General features: G+C 40.9%; 1 protein-coding gene across 1 annotated transcript in view; it reads left to right on the top strand.

Annotated features, from left to right (window-relative positions):
• LOC144599769 (protein diaphanous homolog 1-like) overlaps positions 1–7,083 on the top strand; it is a 193,502-nt gene extending 186,419 nt beyond the window's left edge. The window contains exon 17 of the mRNA XM_078411006.1: positions 2,174–7,083. Within this exon, the coding sequence (XP_078267132.1) occupies positions 2,174–2,346 (173 nt within the window). The 3' untranslated portion in view covers positions 2,347–7,083. The remainder of the gene's footprint in view (positions 1–2,173) is intronic.
• The last annotated feature ends 13,873 nt before the right edge of the window (positions 7,084–20,956 follow it).

The raw sequence follows: 20,956 nt of genomic DNA, 5'->3' as shown, positions 1-20,956 counted from the left end.
TAGCCTAAGTTTCTGGTTAACTGCCCTCATATCAAATTGAGTTCCTTGGCTAGCTTAAAGTAAAAAAGGTAGTCAGTGAAGCACAGGTTCTCCTCAGCTTAAGAATGCCCGACTTGCATGCAGCCCGTACATACGATCGAGCATTTGGGATTTTGATGGGATAGATTTGCCGGCTTCTGCAGGGCTACCGGCATCGTCTGCCGTGTAGGAACCCATTTTGCTGTGATTGGCATTCTATTATAATTATTTCCAATATAAGATCCAATGAAACTTGCACCAAAATGATGATTGAACAATTTAAGTGTCAACCATTTTTTGGTTTACATTTTCATGTATCTCCACATTGCGGTTGGATAAAGGGGGATAGGTTTGGAAGGATTGTGAGAAATCGTTTGCTCTTATACTGTATCTTATCAAATGATCATTGTGACAAGGATGTGACATCAGAAAATGTATCCCTTGAGTAAATACATATTGAATCTGATTTTTGTCCTCCCATACAAGTAAGGATCACTACATAAATTCAGACATGAATCTGAAGCAGGGTTCCAACCCAAAACGTCACGTGTTCCTTTTCTTCAGAGATTCTGCCTGACCCACTGATTTACTTCAGCTTTTTGTGTCTATCTTTACTACATTACAGTTAGTTGCAAGTGACCCTTCTCTGTCTGTCACATTCCCAGTCCTAATATTTAATTAGATATGTTATTTCCATGCATCTACATACTTGACTATCTCATAATCAGTATATGTAATAAGTCAGTAAATAAAAATGAGGTTGAGAACTAGGTTTAATACGTTAAAATCCTGGTCTGGTCTTAATATACCCATTGTTGCCAAGTATGTGTCTTGTGCTCAGTAAGCCACGAATAATTGCGAATATCGCCACTGATAAAGCTCATCACGATTTTACTATAATATTTGTGTCTCACTGATGTCCAGAATTTATCTTGGTTGATTGTTAAATAACGCAGCATTGCCCCCTTTGGCTGAAATGCCTCTGCAATGTAAATATGAGGTACTGTAATGATCAAATATGAAAAGTTACATAAAAGCCCTGATGCTTTCAATTGACTTTGTATGATATTGTTTTACTCTAGAATTTTGGCACTTAGCATGATAACTGTGTCCAATATTTGTTCTGGAAGCCACAGATGGTGAGAATTTTCCCAAAATGGCATGATGTGTGGTTTTGCTCACCTAAAGTTTACATTGTTTCACCTCCCCTCCTCGCTTTCTACGTCCCAGCATGATTTATCGACAGTGACTCTTAACAATTTGAAAATGCCTGCATGTTGTTTCAAGATACCAAGCAGCTTGATTACAAGAAACATCCATTTATGTTGACAGGAGACAACCATTACCATGACAGGCTTCATCAGTGAAGTGAATAATATTAGCCTGTTCTAAGGTATAAAGGTATTTTAACTGAGAAATAGTTATAAGTTAGGAGCTGGTGGTGCTGCTACCTCACAGCGCTAGAAACCCAGGTTGGATCCTGACCTTGGGTACTACCTGTGAGGAGTTTACACGTTCTCCTTGTGAACTCACTGGGTTTCCTTCGGGTGCTACCACATCCCAAGGACATGTGGGATTGTAGGTTATTTGGCCTCTCTGCATTGCCCCTCATGTGAAGGGAGTTAATACAAAAGTGGAATAACATAGAACTAGTGAATGGGTGATCAATAGTCAGCGTCGACTTGGTGGGCCAAAGGGCCTGTTTCAATTCTATATCTCTAAACTAAATTAAATATTCCCCATTTAAATTTCTCAAACAATAGTAATTAAATTGTAGCTATTGATTGTGAAGCATATAAAGGTTGGAGAGAGAAAACATCTATATGTTCCAAGTGTGACTCCTTAAGTGTTCTTGTGCTCCAGATCAAATGGTGGCACCAGACATACAGTGAAGATAATTGCCCACTTTATATTGATCAAAAGGGTTGTTCACTGTTAAGTTCATTTGTAGGTTTTTGATGACCATCTGTCACCTCATGGTTGTCTGAGCTGTCACTAAGTTCTGATTGTTTTCCCTCCTCGACCCGTTACAGATCCCAAGTGTCGTTCTGCAGTTTTGAGATCTCCATGGAGTCATGTCTCTGATTGCTTAAACTGTGGGGTGCCAATCTGCAGTGAAATAAAAATGCATTCTTTATTTTCTGTCCCTCTGTAGCCAATCGAAGAGGCAATGCCATGACATCTGTCCTTGCCAAAGAGCTCACAAGGGATGATCCTATCAGTCAGATCGTGACTAAGAAGCCGAAGGTAACGACAGAAGACCAAAACGTTGCGGTACCAATGGAACAAGGCGAGATGCTGGAAGACATTCTCACTCGCTCAAATTAAACCCATAGGAAGTATCTGGAATTTACAATGCAGTGCCAAGAAGCCAATTTTATTTTTGGTATGCTTGTTTAAACTCTGAACCCTGAATGTGCTACAGTTGAATTCTTTGTCTGGATTACTTTTATCTCATCTGAAAACATTGGCACTCGCCTGAGAGTGCACGTGTTTTTCTTTCTTTATGTTGGGAAGAGCGCAGAATAATGTCAATGCATAATTACACGTTCCAGTATTGGTTTTGACAATGCTGCAGTGCAGATTTTTGTCTTGAGGAGGTGGTCTTTACATATGCGGGTTGCCTGTGATTATTTTCTATTCTCTCACATTGTAAGCATATCAATTAATTTTCATCATCGATGGGTTATATTCTTGACTGGTTACTGAGATTTAAAAAAATATATATATTTGCACATCAACCTCAGGCCACTTAAAGGTTACTTGCTAGGTCTTGCTACACACATCATTATTAATATTGGACAGTATTTTGCTCTGATTTGTGGGGATTCTTGTACCATAGAACACGTGGCAATGAATGTCCTACACAATGTAAGTGCTGACGACGCAACAAAGTGCGAATCAATGAGTTAACACACATATATATATATATATACGTTAGAACAAAAAAACAAATTTGTCTTTTTATGTCAACAGCCAAGATGCTTTTAACATCGAAGACAGTCAAAATGTTACACAGCAGGAATCAATTAAGTAATTTTCAAAAGTAAGCTAGAAAATCTTTTTATTTTGAGTATTACTGCCTCTTCATTATCCCTTCCTTTTATATCTTTTCCCTCACTCAAAAGTTTAGCGTAGTGGGCCAGGCATTTCAGAAATCGAAGATTGTGCATCACTTTTGCTCCTTGCCTTGCACAGAACTGCTTGTTACACAGCAAGGGGATGGTTTCCACCATAGATAGACACAAATTACTTGAGTAACTCAGTGGATCAGGCAGCATCTCTGAAGAAAAAGGCTGGGTCACGTTTCGACTTATCCTGTCTGAAAAGGGCCCCAACCAAAACGTCACCCGGCCTTTTTCTCCAGAGATACTGCATGGTCCGCTGAGTTACTCCAGCACTTTGTGTCTGTTTTTGGTATAAACCACCATCTGTAGTTTTGGGTTTCTACTGGTTTTCACCATACTCGGGATCACAAGTTGGGATTGTCACTACTGAAAGAAGGAGGGATAATAAATGTCCTAGTGCCAAAGGGGGAGATACTACCTTGTAACTCAATAGTTAAATCATGATCACCTAGTTATTTGAAAACCTTTTTAAGTGACCCTCTTCATGAAGTTTAACTTTAATAATCCAATCGTTAGTTTCCTCCAGATATCCTTCTTGTTTCTTTTTGGTGTTGAAATCCAAAGTACTAATATTCCCATGCCTCTGCAGGACTATTATATTCCAATGCACACTCTTCCATTAGTTCCCTCCATAGGAAAATTAAAATAATAAGTATGATTTATGCTACATTGCTGGATTTGTTATGCTTCGCCTGAATAGCCTCTTTTATATTCTGCCAAGTTTGAAAAGTTTCATACAGAACGAGGATTGTTTATACAAATTGTAAATGTTAATTCAACATCTGTTTTTAAGCCACAATTGTCAGACTATCTGCAAAGACCTTATTTCCGCCTCAAGATCCATCACCTCATGCCTCCCTCCATGGACAGAAATCTTAAATTCACACTTTGCGCGATTTCTGATCAAGTAAGGAAATGATGCAGCAAAATTCTGCTTCATAAATCCTGTGTGTTAGAAAGTGGGGAAAGGAAACTGGAACTGGAGGAAGCTGACCTAAATGTTATTTTTAATTATTTGACAGACATTATTATCACTGGGTGGGTTTTTTTCCATGGATGTTCTCATTTATATCCTTTCCAATTGAGATTGGTCTTTAACCCATGCAAATTGCACAGTTCTAAGAAATAAGCGGCTGCTAATTCATTCGATGGCTTTGAGTCCTGAGTGGAATAATGCACTGGTGTATCTATTCGGAATTAATCCCTGCTGAGATCCATCTGTCTCAATAGATGGTTTAGTCTTCAGATTCATAGGAGTTTACTACTGTAAGTGTTGGCAAACTATGGAGCATTTATTACCATGAGACGTTGCTCTGCCAGTTTTTATTTATTCTATGTGACATCTTTGAAAATATCCATTGAGCATTGTGGATCTCTTGAAGAGACTTCCACCACCTGCTAACAAAATAAATTCCCAGATATTTTTTTGTTCAATTAAAAAACCGAAGAGAAAGAACCTTACTACTTAAGAGAATCTTCCTATATTTTAAGGATCATGCACACTTGAGCCATTTGGCTGCTAGAAAACATTAGCTATTTTGCCGAGGATATGTATTGCAGCCACCAGCCACTGACTCCTCACTTCCACTGGCTAATTCCAACTCTTGACAGTGTCATCATCCCAATATTGGCCACAGAACCCACCGCACGCACCAGTGTGAACAAAACTCCAATTACCAACAATCTGTGTTTGCACTATTTTATAAAAATCGGTGGATGACAAAAATGTTGTAAATATTTTTTAAGAATTCCTGAAGAATGGTGGATGTGTTCTCTTTCATACTAATAAACAACTAAAGGCAGATTTTTCACCGGGTCAGATTAGGCCAATGTAGTAAACACATCAGAGATCTGTACCTTTCAAACAATGTTTGATTCACTAATCAAGTTCCGCAGATTTCCATTCCAAATCTCAGAAGGCACCAGGAAAAGGAAAGGCCAGTTTCCGACCCATAAGAAATTTCTTAACCCAACAGTCACAGTTAAGTTGTGAAGCTCTCATGTCTGACAATGCGTTTGATTGTCTGTCTCGTACAATTCCACAAGTAGATACTGGTTTGAATAATAGTCCTAATGAAGACACAGATCGAACAAATACAAGTGGAATTTCTTTCCCATTTTGAACAACTTGATGGGCATTGGCTTGCACCATCATGTTTTTCAAACTGAAACAACTTCATTGTTGCCTCTTGATTCCCAATGTATTGATCCTTGGTTAGGTAGTCTTACACTGTAATGCATGATCAGCACTTGGGATAATGTCTTGTGAAGATTACAGAATCCTGGTGAATCAGAAATTTCCATTTATATATTTTCTTTTCCCTTATCCAAATCATGCCCCTTGCACTTGGTCACCCAATGGTACTCAAAGCTAGTTTATTAATTCCATGTCAATATATTTGACCTTGTTTAAGTCAGACCAGCACCTGCAAGCCAAAATTGGACTTCTGTCACAATAGCCATTTGATGTACTAACTTATATGGTGGCATGGCTTAGAATTTCATTGTGGACTAGCTTGTATATTGATACAACAACCCTCTCCTTGATGGTATATCTGTGAGAAATATTTGAGCAAATGTTTGCACAAGGATATCAGGTGCTGTAAGGAATGTACTGTTTGTTCTGCATGTTTTATCTCCATGTCTGGAGGAAGTTGATAGTTGTTATCTATGCAACTAGCAGCTCAATATAATTGTCACAAGCATGCCCAACGCACATGTTTTTTTTAAATGGAAACAAGAATCGTACAACTTATATTTGCCTGTGCATAGACTTCTATTGTTATTTAGAGTCTGGGTCCTTTTGCAATGGAATTCGTTGGGGTGGCGGGATGGTGCTTTCTCAGGGTGCAATAAGTCTTTGTGCAGGTTACATAGGAACTGCTTCCTTTTTATACCGATGGTTTCCTCTCACATGTGCTGTGCTGGGGTTTGCTTGGTTGGCAATGGCAGAACTCATGCCACCTTGCCACATCTAGGAATAAGCAATTACCAGGGCAAACATCTACATTGAGGTGACTTTTTTTTCATCCCAAGTTCTCTGCACACTAGACACAGGATAAACCAGAGTTGCATTAAGAAGCTGCACTGAGTGACGATAAAGTACTGCTGAAACAATTTATAAGCTTATCTGTAAATATTATAGTGGTTGATTTAAGTTATTCAAAATACCAAAATTCCCCTTGAAATTTAATATGTTCTGAAGTGCTTTTAGGAAATGGAGGTGATCATAAGAAAGAGTGGTATCAAAATAAGAATGAATCTGCATGAATGTTTCAAAACTTGTATTAGTGATACAGCTGGGTGTGGCAGGAAGGAACCTTAGACACCTTTGTAATCATTCTGATTGTTCCTCTTTAAAGGAGCAGGGATGTATATTCCTTATAAATATGAATCCCGTAGGTTTACACATTTACTTATTGCATCTTGGCCGCGAATATAGATAACTTTTCATCATTACTGATAAAAGTGGCTATAATTATTTTTTGGTTTTGCCTTTAAAAGATATGCAGAGGCATTCTTTTTACAATTGATTGAAAGTGTTGGCAACTTCAAATTGTTATTTTACATAATTCATTCATTTATTTCACAAAAGTGCATTTTATTTAAACTCTGCACTTGTTCCAGTCCTGAGCATGTCTAATTTAGTCGAAGTTGCTGGTCAGCTGATTATGAGTTTTTGATGCCCTCCAGAAGGGATGTCACAGGCATTACCATTACCCTGATTTTTGGGGGGTGGTTCAGTATCTTCACAGTGTGGCGAATTTTACTTTCAAATTTTGGAATCATGGTTCGGGAAATTGATCTATGGAGCACTAGTTACGTTTTCAAAGAGATTAATGTTATTCCACAGCACCTTGATGGTCTAAAACTTAGGCGTGCAACAATTGGGAGTAGTTTTATGAAAAATGTACCAAGTGGCCTTGAAACTCATCAGCATTGTTGGGGTGGGTGCGGGGGAGGGGGGGAGTTGGAACTCTGAACAATAACGTTCACTTTCCCTAGGCACATATCAACCTGGTGCAAGTCTCTTCCTGAACTAAAAAGTATTTATTGCAGATGCTGTATAAGTATTGGGGTGATTACAATGTAAATGATATATTATTCAAGATCGGACGATACAGTAATGCAAACTGCCCAAGAAGTCATAGCTCCACTCATCCTATATCACAGCACTGCAGTGTAATGCATAATATTGTTAAAATATGTCATCAATTTTGTTATTGCCTGTTAAGATGCCTAATTGTTAGCTAGAACCAATTGAAAAGAAAATTCATCAGCAACTAAATAACATGAGTAAACATACTTCTAATGTTTGCCCAGGGGATGACATTTGTAGATTGCTATTCATTCACTGTTGTTATTCAGGAACAATTTTTATATGTACACATATATATATAGACATATAAAATGATTTGTCAAACCACTGTTTTATTTTTCATAATGAGCATAAACTGTCCACTTTCTTTTATTATTTGTATTCATGTTAGGTTGCTGGTCAATGATTACTGGCTGGAAACTTTCACGAGGATGCTTTGTGTTTTGTCGGTCACAGGGCTAGTCTCTTTCTGTTTTAGCATGTTACAACATCACTGGAATCGCAAGGATTAAATGTGCATTACTTGTCCTTAGCACTGTCAATGGAACTGGAACTTAAATGAATGTGAGCGACATGTGTCTGTTTCGTGAAGCAAAATTTGCAGAACGTTTGCAGTAAGAAAACTAATCCTTGTGCATTTACATCTTTTGACTGTATAATCTGATGTAAGAAGTTGTTTAAAATGACTCGAATGCAGGCACGCGAGGGCTAAATAAGCCAGAGGTAAGACTTTGATCGCTAGGATTATTTTGAAAATGGCAATATAAAATAGTGTTCCTTTTTCTCAAGAGATTTTGTTTTTTTATAGAATATTTGTTTGCTTTGGAATGTAATTTTATCAAATTTCTGATTTGAATTGTAAATAAAGAAATATTCTATCAAATTGCATTGTTGTTTTGTATTTTGGTCTGCACTTTCTTGGTGCATTGTCTTTGTGACTGGCTTCTTTCATTTGTTGGCCATTCCTGAACCCCAGCTTTCTTCTCCACCTCCACAATCGGTCGGAAGGGTCCCGACCCAAAACGTCACCTATCCATGATCTCCAGAGATACTACTGCTTGACTCGCTGAGTTGCTCCAGCACTTTGTATCTTTTTTTTAAACGAGTATCTGCAGTTCCTTGTATGCACACTTGTCACACCAATGGTTCTCGCTCTCCTGCAAGATTTCGCCTTCACCCTCCACTCTCCCAACAATCTCTGATGCGTTTATTTGCTGTAGTCAGGTTAATCATTCTAAAATGTTCAATTAACAATATTTCCTCTCCAACATCGCCCTCAAAGAAATAAGCATTTTCATGGGATATTTTTCATGTTTTCACTGCACTTTTACAGCAAACACTTGGTTTATTTTCATTACCACTCACTTTAATTGGTCTTGTTCTCCAAAGTGGGTTTAATATCACAGTTTAATTATTTTTTTAATTAAGGGAGATGTTGGAGTTGTGGACAGTGGCAACATTTATTGTCCATCTTCAAAAGGAAGCATGGCAGTGGTGATGAGCGACATTGGTGGGGTAGCATGTTGAATGTACTCCCACAACGATGTAGGAGTTTGATCTGATGATAGGCTGGATCAAATGACCTGATCAACCTTAGGAGTAAATATCACCAGCAACTTATCCTGGACCACCCATATCAGAGCAATGGCCAAGAAAGCATACCGACACCTCTACTTCCTTGGGAGACTTAGAAAGTTTGGCATGTCCCCAACAACTCTCACAAACCTCTACAGATGCGCCATAGAAGGCATTTTATCATAATGCATCGCAGCATGGTTTAGGAACAGTTCCAACCAAGACTGCAATTAATTCCAAAGAGTTGTGCACGTAGCCCAGACCCTCAAGTAAATCAACCCCTTTGAGTCCAACCACACTTCACGCTGCCTCGACAAGGCCACCAGCAATATCAAGGACAAACCTCACCCCAGACATTCCCTCCTCCCCTCTCCTGTCAGGCAAGAGTTACAGAAGTGTGAAAATACACACCTCCAGATTCAGGGACAGTTTCTCCCAGCTGTCATCAGGGAACTGAACGTCCTCTCACCAACTAGGCAGCGGTCCTAAGCTACCGTTTATCTGATTGGAGAGCCTGAATCCTTAATCGGACTTTAATAGACTTTATCTTGCACTAAATGTTATTCCTTTTATTCTGTATCTGTACACTGTGGGCGGTTCAATTGTAATTATGTATAGTCTTTCCACTCACTGGTTAGCACGCAACAAACAGCTTTTCACTGTACCTCGGTACATGTGATAATTAACTAAACTAAATTAAATAATTGCTTGACCTGATCTCCAACGCTATCCGTTTCCTGAAATTGGGATGGATCCTGACTCGACATCCAGATCCAGGTGAAATTTTCACTGCCTGGAAGCTAGAAAATTCCCAGCATCCGGCGAGCCACGAATGTCGGTCAAGAGGAAACGTTTGCTGCTTGATCCTGAAAATATCTGAATTATTTTAGAGGTTGTAACTGCCTTGGAGCATTTTCAGCCAAAGAGCTTGTGCCTTCCAGTGCACGACAAGGCACATTACCACTCACACAAATCACAACTCCACTCATGTGGGCGGCTATTCAGTGGAACAACGAGGAACTCCAATATAATGCAAAAACTCTATTTACTGTCAAATCACTAGAGATTAAAAGCTCTCATCTTTACTCAAAGGTAATAAAGTGACCATACACAATTTGAATGACCCATCATTCCACCACTGACAACTGATCGCTCACTCTCACTCTCACCCCTTCCCCAGCTCAAGGTCTGCCTTGGTTTTAAATATATTCGGTTCTGCCTTCACAACCTTGTAGGGCAGAGACATCCAGAAAGTCAGAAGTTTCTCAGAGGCGGCATAGTAGCGCAGCGCTAGAGTTGCTGCCTTACAGCGCCAGAGACCCGGGTTCGATCCTGACTACGGGTGCTGTCTGTATGGAGTGTACACCTTCTCCCCGTGACCTGTGTGGGTTTTCTCCAGGTGCTCCGGTTTCCTCCCACACTCCAAAGACATACAGGTTTGTAAGTTAATTGGCTTGGTAAAATTATTAAATTGTCCATAGTGTGTGTAAGACAGTGTGCGGGGATCGCTGGTTGGAGTGGACTCGGTGGGCCGAAGGGCCTGTTTCCGCACTGTGTCTCTAAAATAATCTAAAAAAAAGAAACTCCTTTTCACTGTAAATGGGTGATGCTAATATTTATAAAGAGTGCAGAGAAAATTTGAGGATGTTGACAAGACCATGAGTTATGGGAAGGGAATGAGCAGGCTCAGACTTTATTCCTTGGAACGCAGGAGGCTAAGGAGTGATCATATAGAAGTGTATAAAATCATGATGAGAATGGCTGCCTTGCCAACAGTCAGTCTGTCCCTTTATTGTTTTTTTTAGTATGTGTTACATGTATTTTTTAAGTGTTCTTTAGCTTGTTTTATGTGTGGGGTGGGGGCTTGGGGGAAACTTTTTTTAAATCTCTTACATCGGCGAATATGCGTTTTTTTTCCATATCGTATCTCCGTCCGCACTGCGGCCTAACATCGAGGAGTTGGTAGCCTTTGTTGGAGACCGACTTCGGGAGCTCCAACTGCGGGAGTCTGCAGGACTTAACATCGTGGAGCTCGCGGTCCCTGGTTAGTGTCCGACTTCGGGAGCTCCAAGCCGCAGGAGCTTTGATCACCCCGACGCAGGAGCTTCGACTGCCCCGACGCGAGAGCTTCGACCGCCGGCTGCGGGGCATTGACTCCGGGTGGTTTGACTGCCCTGACCGCAGGAGAATAAAGAGGAAGAAGGTTGGACTTTATTGCCTTCCATCACAGGAATGTGGGGAATCCGCTGTGGTATGTTTTTGTTAACTTTTATGTAGTTGTGTGTCCTGTTCCTTATTTGTAGTATGGCTGTATGGTAATTCGGGTTTCACTGTACCTTAATTGGTACATGTGACAATAAACTGGTCTTTGAAGAGGCAGCGCAGTGGCGCAACACTGCTAGAGACACAAGTTCGATCCTGACCTTGGGTGCTGTCTGCCTGTGGAGCATCCAAGCGCTGCCTGTGAGTGTGGGTTTCCTCTGGGTGCTCCGGTTTCTCCCCACATTCCAAAGACGTGCGGGTTAGTAGGTTAACGGGCCCTCTGGAAATTGCCTCTAATGTGTAGGGAGTGAATAAGAAAGTGGGATAACGTAGAACTAGTGTGATCGATGGTCAGCGTGCCTGTTTCCATGCTATATCTCTAAATTAAAACTAAAATGCTATGTCCACATTTAGTTCAACTAATCCGTAACTTCCACGTCTTCTCTTCCTTCTAATTGTAACTTGTAATTGTACGAATGAAGTAATTGAGTGCAATTAGCAGACAGCAATGGTTAGCGGTGAGAGATCACATCATATCCTCAAGATATTTTCAGCAGCTTCAGATGGTTATACTGAACTGCCTTTTCAGCTGGGATGCTTAATGCATCAGCAATTATGTTGCTGGGTGCTTATGGTTGTAATTATAACTTGTTGAAAGCTATACAGACACCATTCACATAACAGAGTATATATGTATGTAGCTGACTCAGTAAGTACGTCCAGAGGTCTGTGAGGTGGTAAAAACATAGACCAGATATTTTCCAGGGTCTTTTGTTTGCTGGTTAACATTCTCACCAGAAGCAGCAGATTGTGGCAATTTGAAATGAAATGGAAAATTCCGGAGGTTCTCAGCAGGTGGCAGCACCTAAGGGTCAATGGTTTGATGGGTCATCAAGCTGAAATTGTGAACGTTTTTTGTCTAATATCAAGAGTGTTTTATTGCCATGTGTCCCGAAACAGAACAATGAAATTCTTATTTGCAGCATCACAACAGATATGTAAACATAGTGCTGTGTAAAAAAGTACTATGTCTCTAAAGAGCAAGTTTTTCCTGCGCTGCCTGGTGGGTATATGAAATGAGCTGATGGAGGATGTGGTTGAGGCAGGTGCAATGACAACATTTAAAAGACATTTGGGCAAGTGCAGGCGTATGAAAGGTTTAAGGGGTTATAGGGCAAATGCAGCCAGCTCAGGGAGAAACCTTGGCTGGCATGGATAAGCGAGGGTGTAGATCCAGTTTCCGTGCATTATAGCTCTATGACTCTAGAGATGAAGTCTCCAACTGCACGGTTAGCCTCTGCTAAAATATGCAACCATACATAAAAAATACAGGGCGACATGATGGCGCAGCGGTAGAGTTGCTGCCTTACAGTGTCAGAGATCCGGGTTCGATCTTAACTAAGGATGCTGTCTGTACAAAGTTTGTGCATTCCCTCCATGACCGCGTGGGTTTTCTCCATGTTTCCCCTCATACTCCAAAGACGTACAGATTTGTAGGTTAATTGGCTTTGGTAAAACTTGTAAGTTGACATAACTTGTATAATGTGAAGGATAGTGTTAGTGTATGGGGATCCCTGGTCAGCACGGACACGATGGGCTGAAGGGCCTGTTTCCATGCTGTATCTCTAAACTAAACTAAACTAAACTAAACTAAACAAGACTGAACAAGACTGATCCTTATTCTAGCTACTTCTTTCTGGTTTATTTTGGTTTCTAAAATAAGGCTGGGTGGTGACTCACACTACACAGAGTCTTTGTCTTATTAAACCCACGCAGAGAATTAGATTGGCTTGTCTGGGTATGAGTCAAACCAAGATGATGCATCCTTGCAGTAATCCCGCTGAGCGATTACTGATTATATCTGCATACAGAACAGCACATCACAAGCTTGAAGATGAAAGAATAATTAGATGCTTTCAGTAAATAAGGTTGTTTTATTGCTATCGCAGGCAGATGTTTAATATTCTGGACATTTCAGCCATCCACAGCTCTAGGGGAGGTTGTCTGTCAAGAAAGCTGCAGCATGAATAACAATTGCATCAACACAGGCAATGCTGTGTATAGGATAGGCCCCATTTTAGATCTGAATGAACCATGTTTGAAATGGAGCATAAATCACAGAAATTAAGCATGGCAATTTATAAAACCAATCATAAACAACATGATCAATCTTAAAAAGACACAAAGTGCTGGAGTAAGTCAGTGGGTCAGGCGGTATCTCTGAAGAATATGGATAGGTGCATATCTCTGAAGATCTGTGGTGCAGCGGCAGAGTTGCTGCCTTACAACGCTGGAAACCCGGCTTCGATCCTGACTATGGGTGCTGTCTGTACGGAGTTTGTATGTTCTTCCTGCGACTGTGTGGGTTTTCTCAGGTTTCCTGCCACACTGCAAAGACATATGGGTTTGTAGGCTAATCGGCTTGTTAAAATTGTACCTAGTGTGTAGTAAAGTGCTAGTGTGCCGGGATTGCTGATCGGTGCGGACTCGGTAGGCCAAAGGACCTATTTCCACTCTATCTATAAACTAAACTAATCTAATTGGTCTTGCACCCCGCACATTGATGCAATCATAAAGAGAGCCCATCAACACCTCTACTTCCTTAGAAGATTGAGGAGATTCGGTTTTCTCAATTAATACTCTCTTGAACCTCTACAGATGTGCAGTGAAGAGCATTTCGATTGGTTGCATCACGGCCTGGTTTGGCAACGTGAATACCCAAGAACAAAGATGATTACGAGAAACACTGCCCGGTCCCTCACGGGTACTGACTGCCCCACCATCGAAGGGATCTACAAGAGTCACCGCCTCAAAATGTCAGCCAGTATTATCAGAGACCTTCACTACCCTGGTCATGCTCTCTGTAAATGTAACGTCCAGGTTCGCGAACAGCTTCTCCCCTGCAACCACCAGGCTACTAAACACCTCAAAATAGGCTCTGAACTATAGAGACATTAATTTGACTTTGCACTACAATTGTCTATTTATTGGTCTGTTTGGGTTTTTTTTAAATACATATTGAACTTTTTTGTGTGGGAAGAAACTGTAGATGCTGGTTTACACTGAAGATCGACACAAAATGCTGGAGTAATTCACTGGTTACGACAGCATCTCTGGAGAAAAGGAATAAGTGAGACACTTCTTTAGACCAATCTTTTTTTTGTTGTTTATTAAGGGTTCTAAGGAATTAAATATTCACATATATGTCGTGCTGCTGCAAGTAAGAATATAATTGTTCCATTTCTGGACATATAACTATAATATGCTCTTGACCCTTGAGGTGATATTTTGGGTTGGGTGCCTTCTCATTCCTACCCTTTGACCATAACCCCACAAATGAACACCAGGCCTATTGTTTCTGATCTCATCACCCCCTCCACAGCTTTCAACCTTCTCGTTCCTCAGCCCTACACTGCCCACTTCTGTGTCCTCCCCTAAATCCATATCAGGACTGCCCCAGAAGACCCATTGTTTCTGCCTGCTCCTGCCCCACTAAACTCATTAGATTGGGAAAAAGAAACTATGCATGCAATTATCACCCTCCATTAGTAAACCTGAATTTGTCCTGTATGTTGGCATTGCTGGTGGAAATGAAGGAACTGGGTGGCAATCTACTCTGAAAATTATTTCCATTATGTAGACATTGCCATCTAAATAAACCATTTTTCCTCCTTTTCCCATATCTTCTCCATCAACTGTTTACATAGATAGGAGAGGCATAGAGGGATATTGGTCAAACGTGGGCAACTCCAACTAGTTTAGATGGGCAAAATGTAGAAACAAGGAACCGCAGATGCTGGTTTGCCAAGGAAAGACACAAGATGCTGGAATAACTCAGTGGGCCAGGCAGCATTCCCTGGAGAACACGGTTAGGTGAAGTGTCAGTGATGAAATAAATTATTTTTTATGACACAAAGTTCTGGTGTAACTCTGCTGGTTAGGCAGCATCTCTCAATTGGATAAGTTCTCCATTGGTGCTGCCTGACTCGGTGAGTTACTCCAGCACTTTGTGTCCTTTTTTGTATAAACCAGCATCTGCAGTTCCTGCATCTTCAAATTATTCTTCATGGCTGATTTGATAGTTTAGTTAAGTTTAGTTTATTGTCACATATACCAAGGTACAGTGAAAAGCGTTTTGGTGCATGCTATGCAGTCAGCGGAAAGGCTATAGCTGATGACAATCAAGTCGTCCACAGTGTACAGATACAGGATAGACATTTAGTGTAAGATAAGTTCCGAAAAACTCAGATTAAAGAGAGTCCGAGGGTCTCCAATGAGGAAGATGGTAGGTCAGGACCATTCTCTCATTGTTGAAAGGATGGTTATTTACCTGATACAGCTGGGAAGAAACTATTCCTAAATCTGGAGGTATACGTTTTCACACTACTATACCTCGTGCCTGATGTGAGAGGGGGGGGGAAGAGGAAGTGACTGGGGTGAGACTGGTCCTTGATTATGCTGGTGGCCTTGCTCAGGCAGCATGAAGTGTAGGTGGAGTCAATGGATAACCCCTGTTTGGATCAGACACACATCCCCCTGTCTCAATGGACCTCCTCATATTTAGATAAAACATGTTGTTCCACTATACTGCTCCCATGATTTCATCTCACACACCAAGTGCAACCATTCCAGCGAGCTTATGGGATAAGGATCAACAGCGGAAACGCTAACACTTCACCACTAATAAACACCTGGGTTGCGATGAACTGACTCAATTCATCAGTGTGAACTGGGACAGTCTGGTCCCATTGGGGGCAATCCATTTATCAAATAAACCATAAAGAATAATTGCTTTCTTTTCCTTTGAGCAGTTTCGAATAATAAAACTGAATTTGTACTGTGTATTGGCATTGGTGCTGGAAATGAGGACGCTGGATCACAACATATTCTGAAGTATTTCCATTGTGTAAAAATTGGCTTGTAAATAAATCAAATTGATTTTAACACTTTTTTCAAAAAAATGTTTCAGTTTCTTACATATTTGGTTATTTTACTTTTATTTTGTTGGTAATTATTCAGAGGTATTTGAAATTTAAGTAAATAACTGCAGATGCTAGTACAAATCGAAGGTATTTATTTCACAAAATGCTGGAGCAACTCAGCAGGTCAGGCAGCATCTCAGGGGAGAAGGAATGGGTAACGTTTCTTGACCCGAAACGTCACCCATTCCTTCTCTCCTGAGATGCTGCCTGACCTGCTGAGTTACTCCAGCATTTTGTGAAATAAATACCAGAGGTATTTGAAGATTACCTTAGCCTTTTTCCAAAAAATAGTTCTCAACTCTCAAATACGATGATTTATTTAATTATTAATTGACTTTGACTGTTTAGTTTTAGTTTAGTTCAGTTTATTTAATATCATGTGTACCGAGGTACAGTCTTTAGTTTTAAGTATTAACTATACAGTATAGAAACAGGCCCTTTTGCCCACCAAGTCCATGCTGACCAATGATCACCCATACACTAGTTCAATACAACACACTAGGGACAACTTACAGAAGCCAATTAACCTATAAGCCTGCACGTCTTTAGAGGAAACCGGAGCACCCAGAGAAAACCCACGCAGTTACAGGGAGAATGTACAGACTCTGGGCAGATACACCCATGGTCAGGATCAAACCTGATTCTCTGGAGCTATAAGCCACTGTGCTGCCCCTTTCGTTTGCATGCTATCCAGTCACAAAAAAAATGCTATAAATGAGTACAATCAAGCCACCCACAGTGCATATTGAGTAAGAAATGCTGCTGTTGAAATAAAGATTTAAAAGAGTGGAACGATTGTGAGAAAACTTTAAAGATATAAGTCAAGTCAAGTCAAGTCAATTTTATTTGTATAGCACATTTAAAAACAACCCACGTTGACCAAAGTGCTGCACATCTGATTAGGAAAAAAAAGAAACATACAGTGGCAGGCAGCCAAACACAACGGCGCGGTCATCTTGAACAAAATGTTTAACTAAAGCAGAATGATGTCCCGCGGCCGCACCGGGTGATGGAAGGCCCCGCGGCCGAGCCGCACCGGGCGCTGTTCAGTCCCGCGGCCGAGCCGCACCGGGCGATGGAAGGCCCCGCGGAAGAGACCTAAAAAAAAAAAGAAAGATTTCCCCCACCCACACCCCCCCCCACATACCCCCACATACCCCCTCACCACCCCACCCCAAACACAACCAAAACAAAACACCCCACCATATAAACCCCTTGACAGTCAGCAGTGCTAGGGGTCAGGTCTTTGCCAGCCACAGAGACTTACAAAGCTCTACAAGCCTGAGTTATTGAGTCAGAAGGAACTGCAAATGGTGGTTTATACTGAAGATGGACACAAAATGCTAGAGTAACTCAGCAGGTCATCCTGCATCTCTGGAAAAAAGAAATAGGTGATGTTTTGGGTCGGAACTCTTCTTCAGACTGAAAGATAGAGGTTGGGGAGAGGGCGAGAAAGACGAGACAAGAAAAGGCCAGCAACGGGTGACCTCAGGAAGCAGGAACTTCATTGAAACTTACTAAATAGTGAAAGGCCTAGATGCAGTGGATGTGGAGAGGATGTTTCCAATAGTGGAAGAGTTTAGGACCAAAGGCCTTAGCCTCCGAATAAAAGGTTGTACATTTAAAAAGGAGATGAGGAGGAATTTCTTTAGTCAGAGGGTGAATCTGTGGAATTAATTGCGGCAGAAAGTTATGGAGGACGTCAATGGATATTTTTAAGGCGGAGATTGACAGATTCTTGGTTAGTACGGATGTCATGGGTTATGAGGATAAGGCAAGAAAGTGGGGTTGAGCGGGAAAGATAGATCAGCCATGATTGAATGGTGAAGTAGACTTGATGGGCCAAATAGCCTAAATCTGCTCCTAGAATTTATGGATTTATGTGCATCCTGTACACTTTGCATTAAGAGAGAATCTCTATATTCCATACAGTGCATGGTATTGTGCACTATGATGGATCACCCTCGCTGCAGATGCAAGCAAGCTCGTGAAATAGAGAGTTGGGTGCCAAAATAAACCCTGTCAGCAGGAAAACCACAACAACACCAGCCGATATTAATCTAATTTCTTCCCACTAAACTGATTTACAATAATCTCGACTGTGGTCCAATGGGATGCCTCTTTTCTCCCCTCAGTTTTACTGCAATCTCCTCATTGCGTCTTCACCCGTTCTCCTTATTTGCTGCAGTGCTGAATCTTTAATGAGTTCAGCTCAGAGAAGCCTTTAAGCTGATGTGCAATGCGCAGCCTGTCGTTTCCAATATTCCCAGGCAGTCCAGACAAGTACAATCAATGCGGAAGCAGGTCAATATGTGACATCCGCGATGGTCCATGATGCTCTGAAATTATGACTGGAGGAAGGAAACGCAAGAGAGCTGTTAACCCTTTAATGTTTACAGCAACATTTTGGAATCCCTTAAGGGAGCGAAAAATAATCAGTAAATCAAGATAGACACAAAAAACTCAGTGAGTGATTGTAGTCTGGAAATCATAAAACTACCATCTTCCACCTCTGTAACATTCCCCGACACTGCCCTGAATCCCTTATCCAAGAATCAAGAGTCAAGACTTGAACCATCATCTGCCCATTTTCCCTCCACAGATGCTGCCTGACCCGCTGAGTTTCTCCAGCACTTTTATTTTTTGTTCAAGATTCCAGTATTTGCAGTTCCATGTATTTCAAGCAAATTTCATGGGGTTTTCATTTCACTGCAGAGTGCATCTGGATTTCCTGAATTCAGGAAAGATTCTGCAGAGAAAAAAAAATCTATAAATATAGAACATCAGTACAGCATAGCAGTAGAGTTGCTGCCTTACAGCCCCAGAGTCCCGGGTTCGATCCTGACTGAGGGTGCTGTCTGTAAGGAGTTTGCATGTTCTCCCTGTGACAGTTTGGGTTTTCTCTGGGTGCTCGTGTTTACTCGCACACTCCACAGACATGCAGGTTTGAGGTAGAAACAAAGAGCTACAGATGCTGCTTTATACCAAAGATAGGCACAAAGCGCTGGAGTAACTCAACGGTTCAGGCAGCATCTCTGGAGAAAAAGAGTGGGTGACGTTTGGGGTTGGGACCAGAAGGGTCCCAACCTGACAGGTCACCAATCCTTTTTCTCCACGTTTGTAGATAAATTGGCTCCTGTAAATTGCCTCTAAAGTGCAGGATAGAACTAATGTACGGGGAGATTTTTGGTCGGGGCGGGATCAGTGGGTTGAAAGGCCTGTTTCCACGCTGTATCTCTAAACTCTATCTCAACATAACTTCAGGGGAGTTCTCATCTTGCTGCAGAGTTTTGGATTTCCTAAATTCAGGAAAGGTTGTGCAGAACTGATTTTTTTTTCTGTAGATATAGATCATCTCCTTGTTCATTTCAGATTTCACACTCGCTCCCCAATGTGAAAGTTCCACTTCCATGAATCTTCTGTGTTCAAATGCCAGATAGATAATTAAAAGCTTGCTGGATGAAGTCTTATCTGTATCGCTTTAAAATAGGGACATATAACCCTGTAGCACTGCTCTCAGTGATGGAGTTCAGCAGGAAAGGAGATCCATAATGACAGCAGCAGGAATATGACCTTTACAAAATGGTGAATATATTTATCTTACAATTTTATTGACATAGAAATTACTTTCTGGATCACTGGCCCTCAAGAGGCTCAGTGTGCCTATTTCTTCTCTTATAAATCCATAGGTTCATAAGTTATAGGAGCAGAATTAGACTAATCAGTCCATTCAATCATGGCTGATCTGTCTTTCCGTCTGAACCCCATTCTCCTGCCTTCTCCCCATAACCCCTGACACCCATACTAATCAAGAATCTGTCAATATCCGCCTTAAAAATATCTATTGACATCCTCCACAGCCTTTTGTGGCAATCAATTCCACAGATTTGCCACTATTATTGTCTGTAATGATCTCTTGCATTGAATCTAGAAGGATAATGTCACGGTCTTATTTTGTTTCTCTGATTAGAAACATTGTACAGAATGGACAACCCCTTGTTCAATTTTTTTTCGATAGTCAGTATCTGAGCTAATGGGTGGGATGGACACAAAATGATGAGTAAGTCAGGAAGCATCTCTGGAGTAAAGGAATATGTGACGTTTCGGGTCGGAACCCTTTTTCAGAGTGGGAGTCTGCAGCAGTAAATCAAGTCCTTCCCTCCAGTATGACCTGATTTTTCTTTTAAGTTGATGGGCTGCTTGTCTTTGGGGAACCAGCTTAACGCTGCATCTGTCTCTGTAGCTAACTCCCATGTGATTATGATAGCAGCAGACATATAATATCAAAACTGCAGGTTTGCAAATAGAAATATATACATTCAAAACAAAAAAATATAGTTTCATTTGGAGCATTTTCTATTTTCAAAAATAAATATCGCAGCCTCTTTAAAAGATGAGCTTAAGCAAACCCACGATGAGCCAATTCTTGCCTGAATGACCCTGTTGCTAGGCTACGGTTTTTCCGCAGCCTATATTTATGATGAACGGGCTGATGGGTGAGAGCGAGATTGCAGATCCAATAGGAAATTTCTAAGTCCTTGAATTAGTTAACCGTTTCTAATCTGTCTTTGCCTTCATGCATTTCCCACCCATTCAGAGAATTAAATGAATGGGTTCGAAACTGTGGAAGATTGAACCGGTGTGATGATGTTTGACATTCTATTTATATTAGTCATTTGGTGTGTGTTTTTTAAAATGTTCCCGATGAATTAGCTTTAACTCTGGAGAAGGGTAACTGATGATCTAATGAAAAACATTTCAAACAATCTGCTCTTGGTGGTTGATGTTAATGGTCCTTCCAGAGAGAATGGTTCACTGTAATGACGTGATCGTGAGGGTCATGATTTTCAATGATTTTCAAAGGTGGACTTCCTGATAGAGGTTTATTAAAT

Source organism: Rhinoraja longicauda, chromosome 14 (assembly GCF_053455715.1).
Source record: "Rhinoraja longicauda isolate Sanriku21f chromosome 14, sRhiLon1.1, whole genome shotgun sequence".
NCBI lineage: Eukaryota > Metazoa > Chordata > Chondrichthyes > Rajiformes > Arhynchobatidae > Rhinoraja > Rhinoraja longicauda.
The sequence above is the reverse complement of the archived record's forward strand: the minus strand, read 5'-3'. Positions and strand labels throughout refer to the sequence as shown.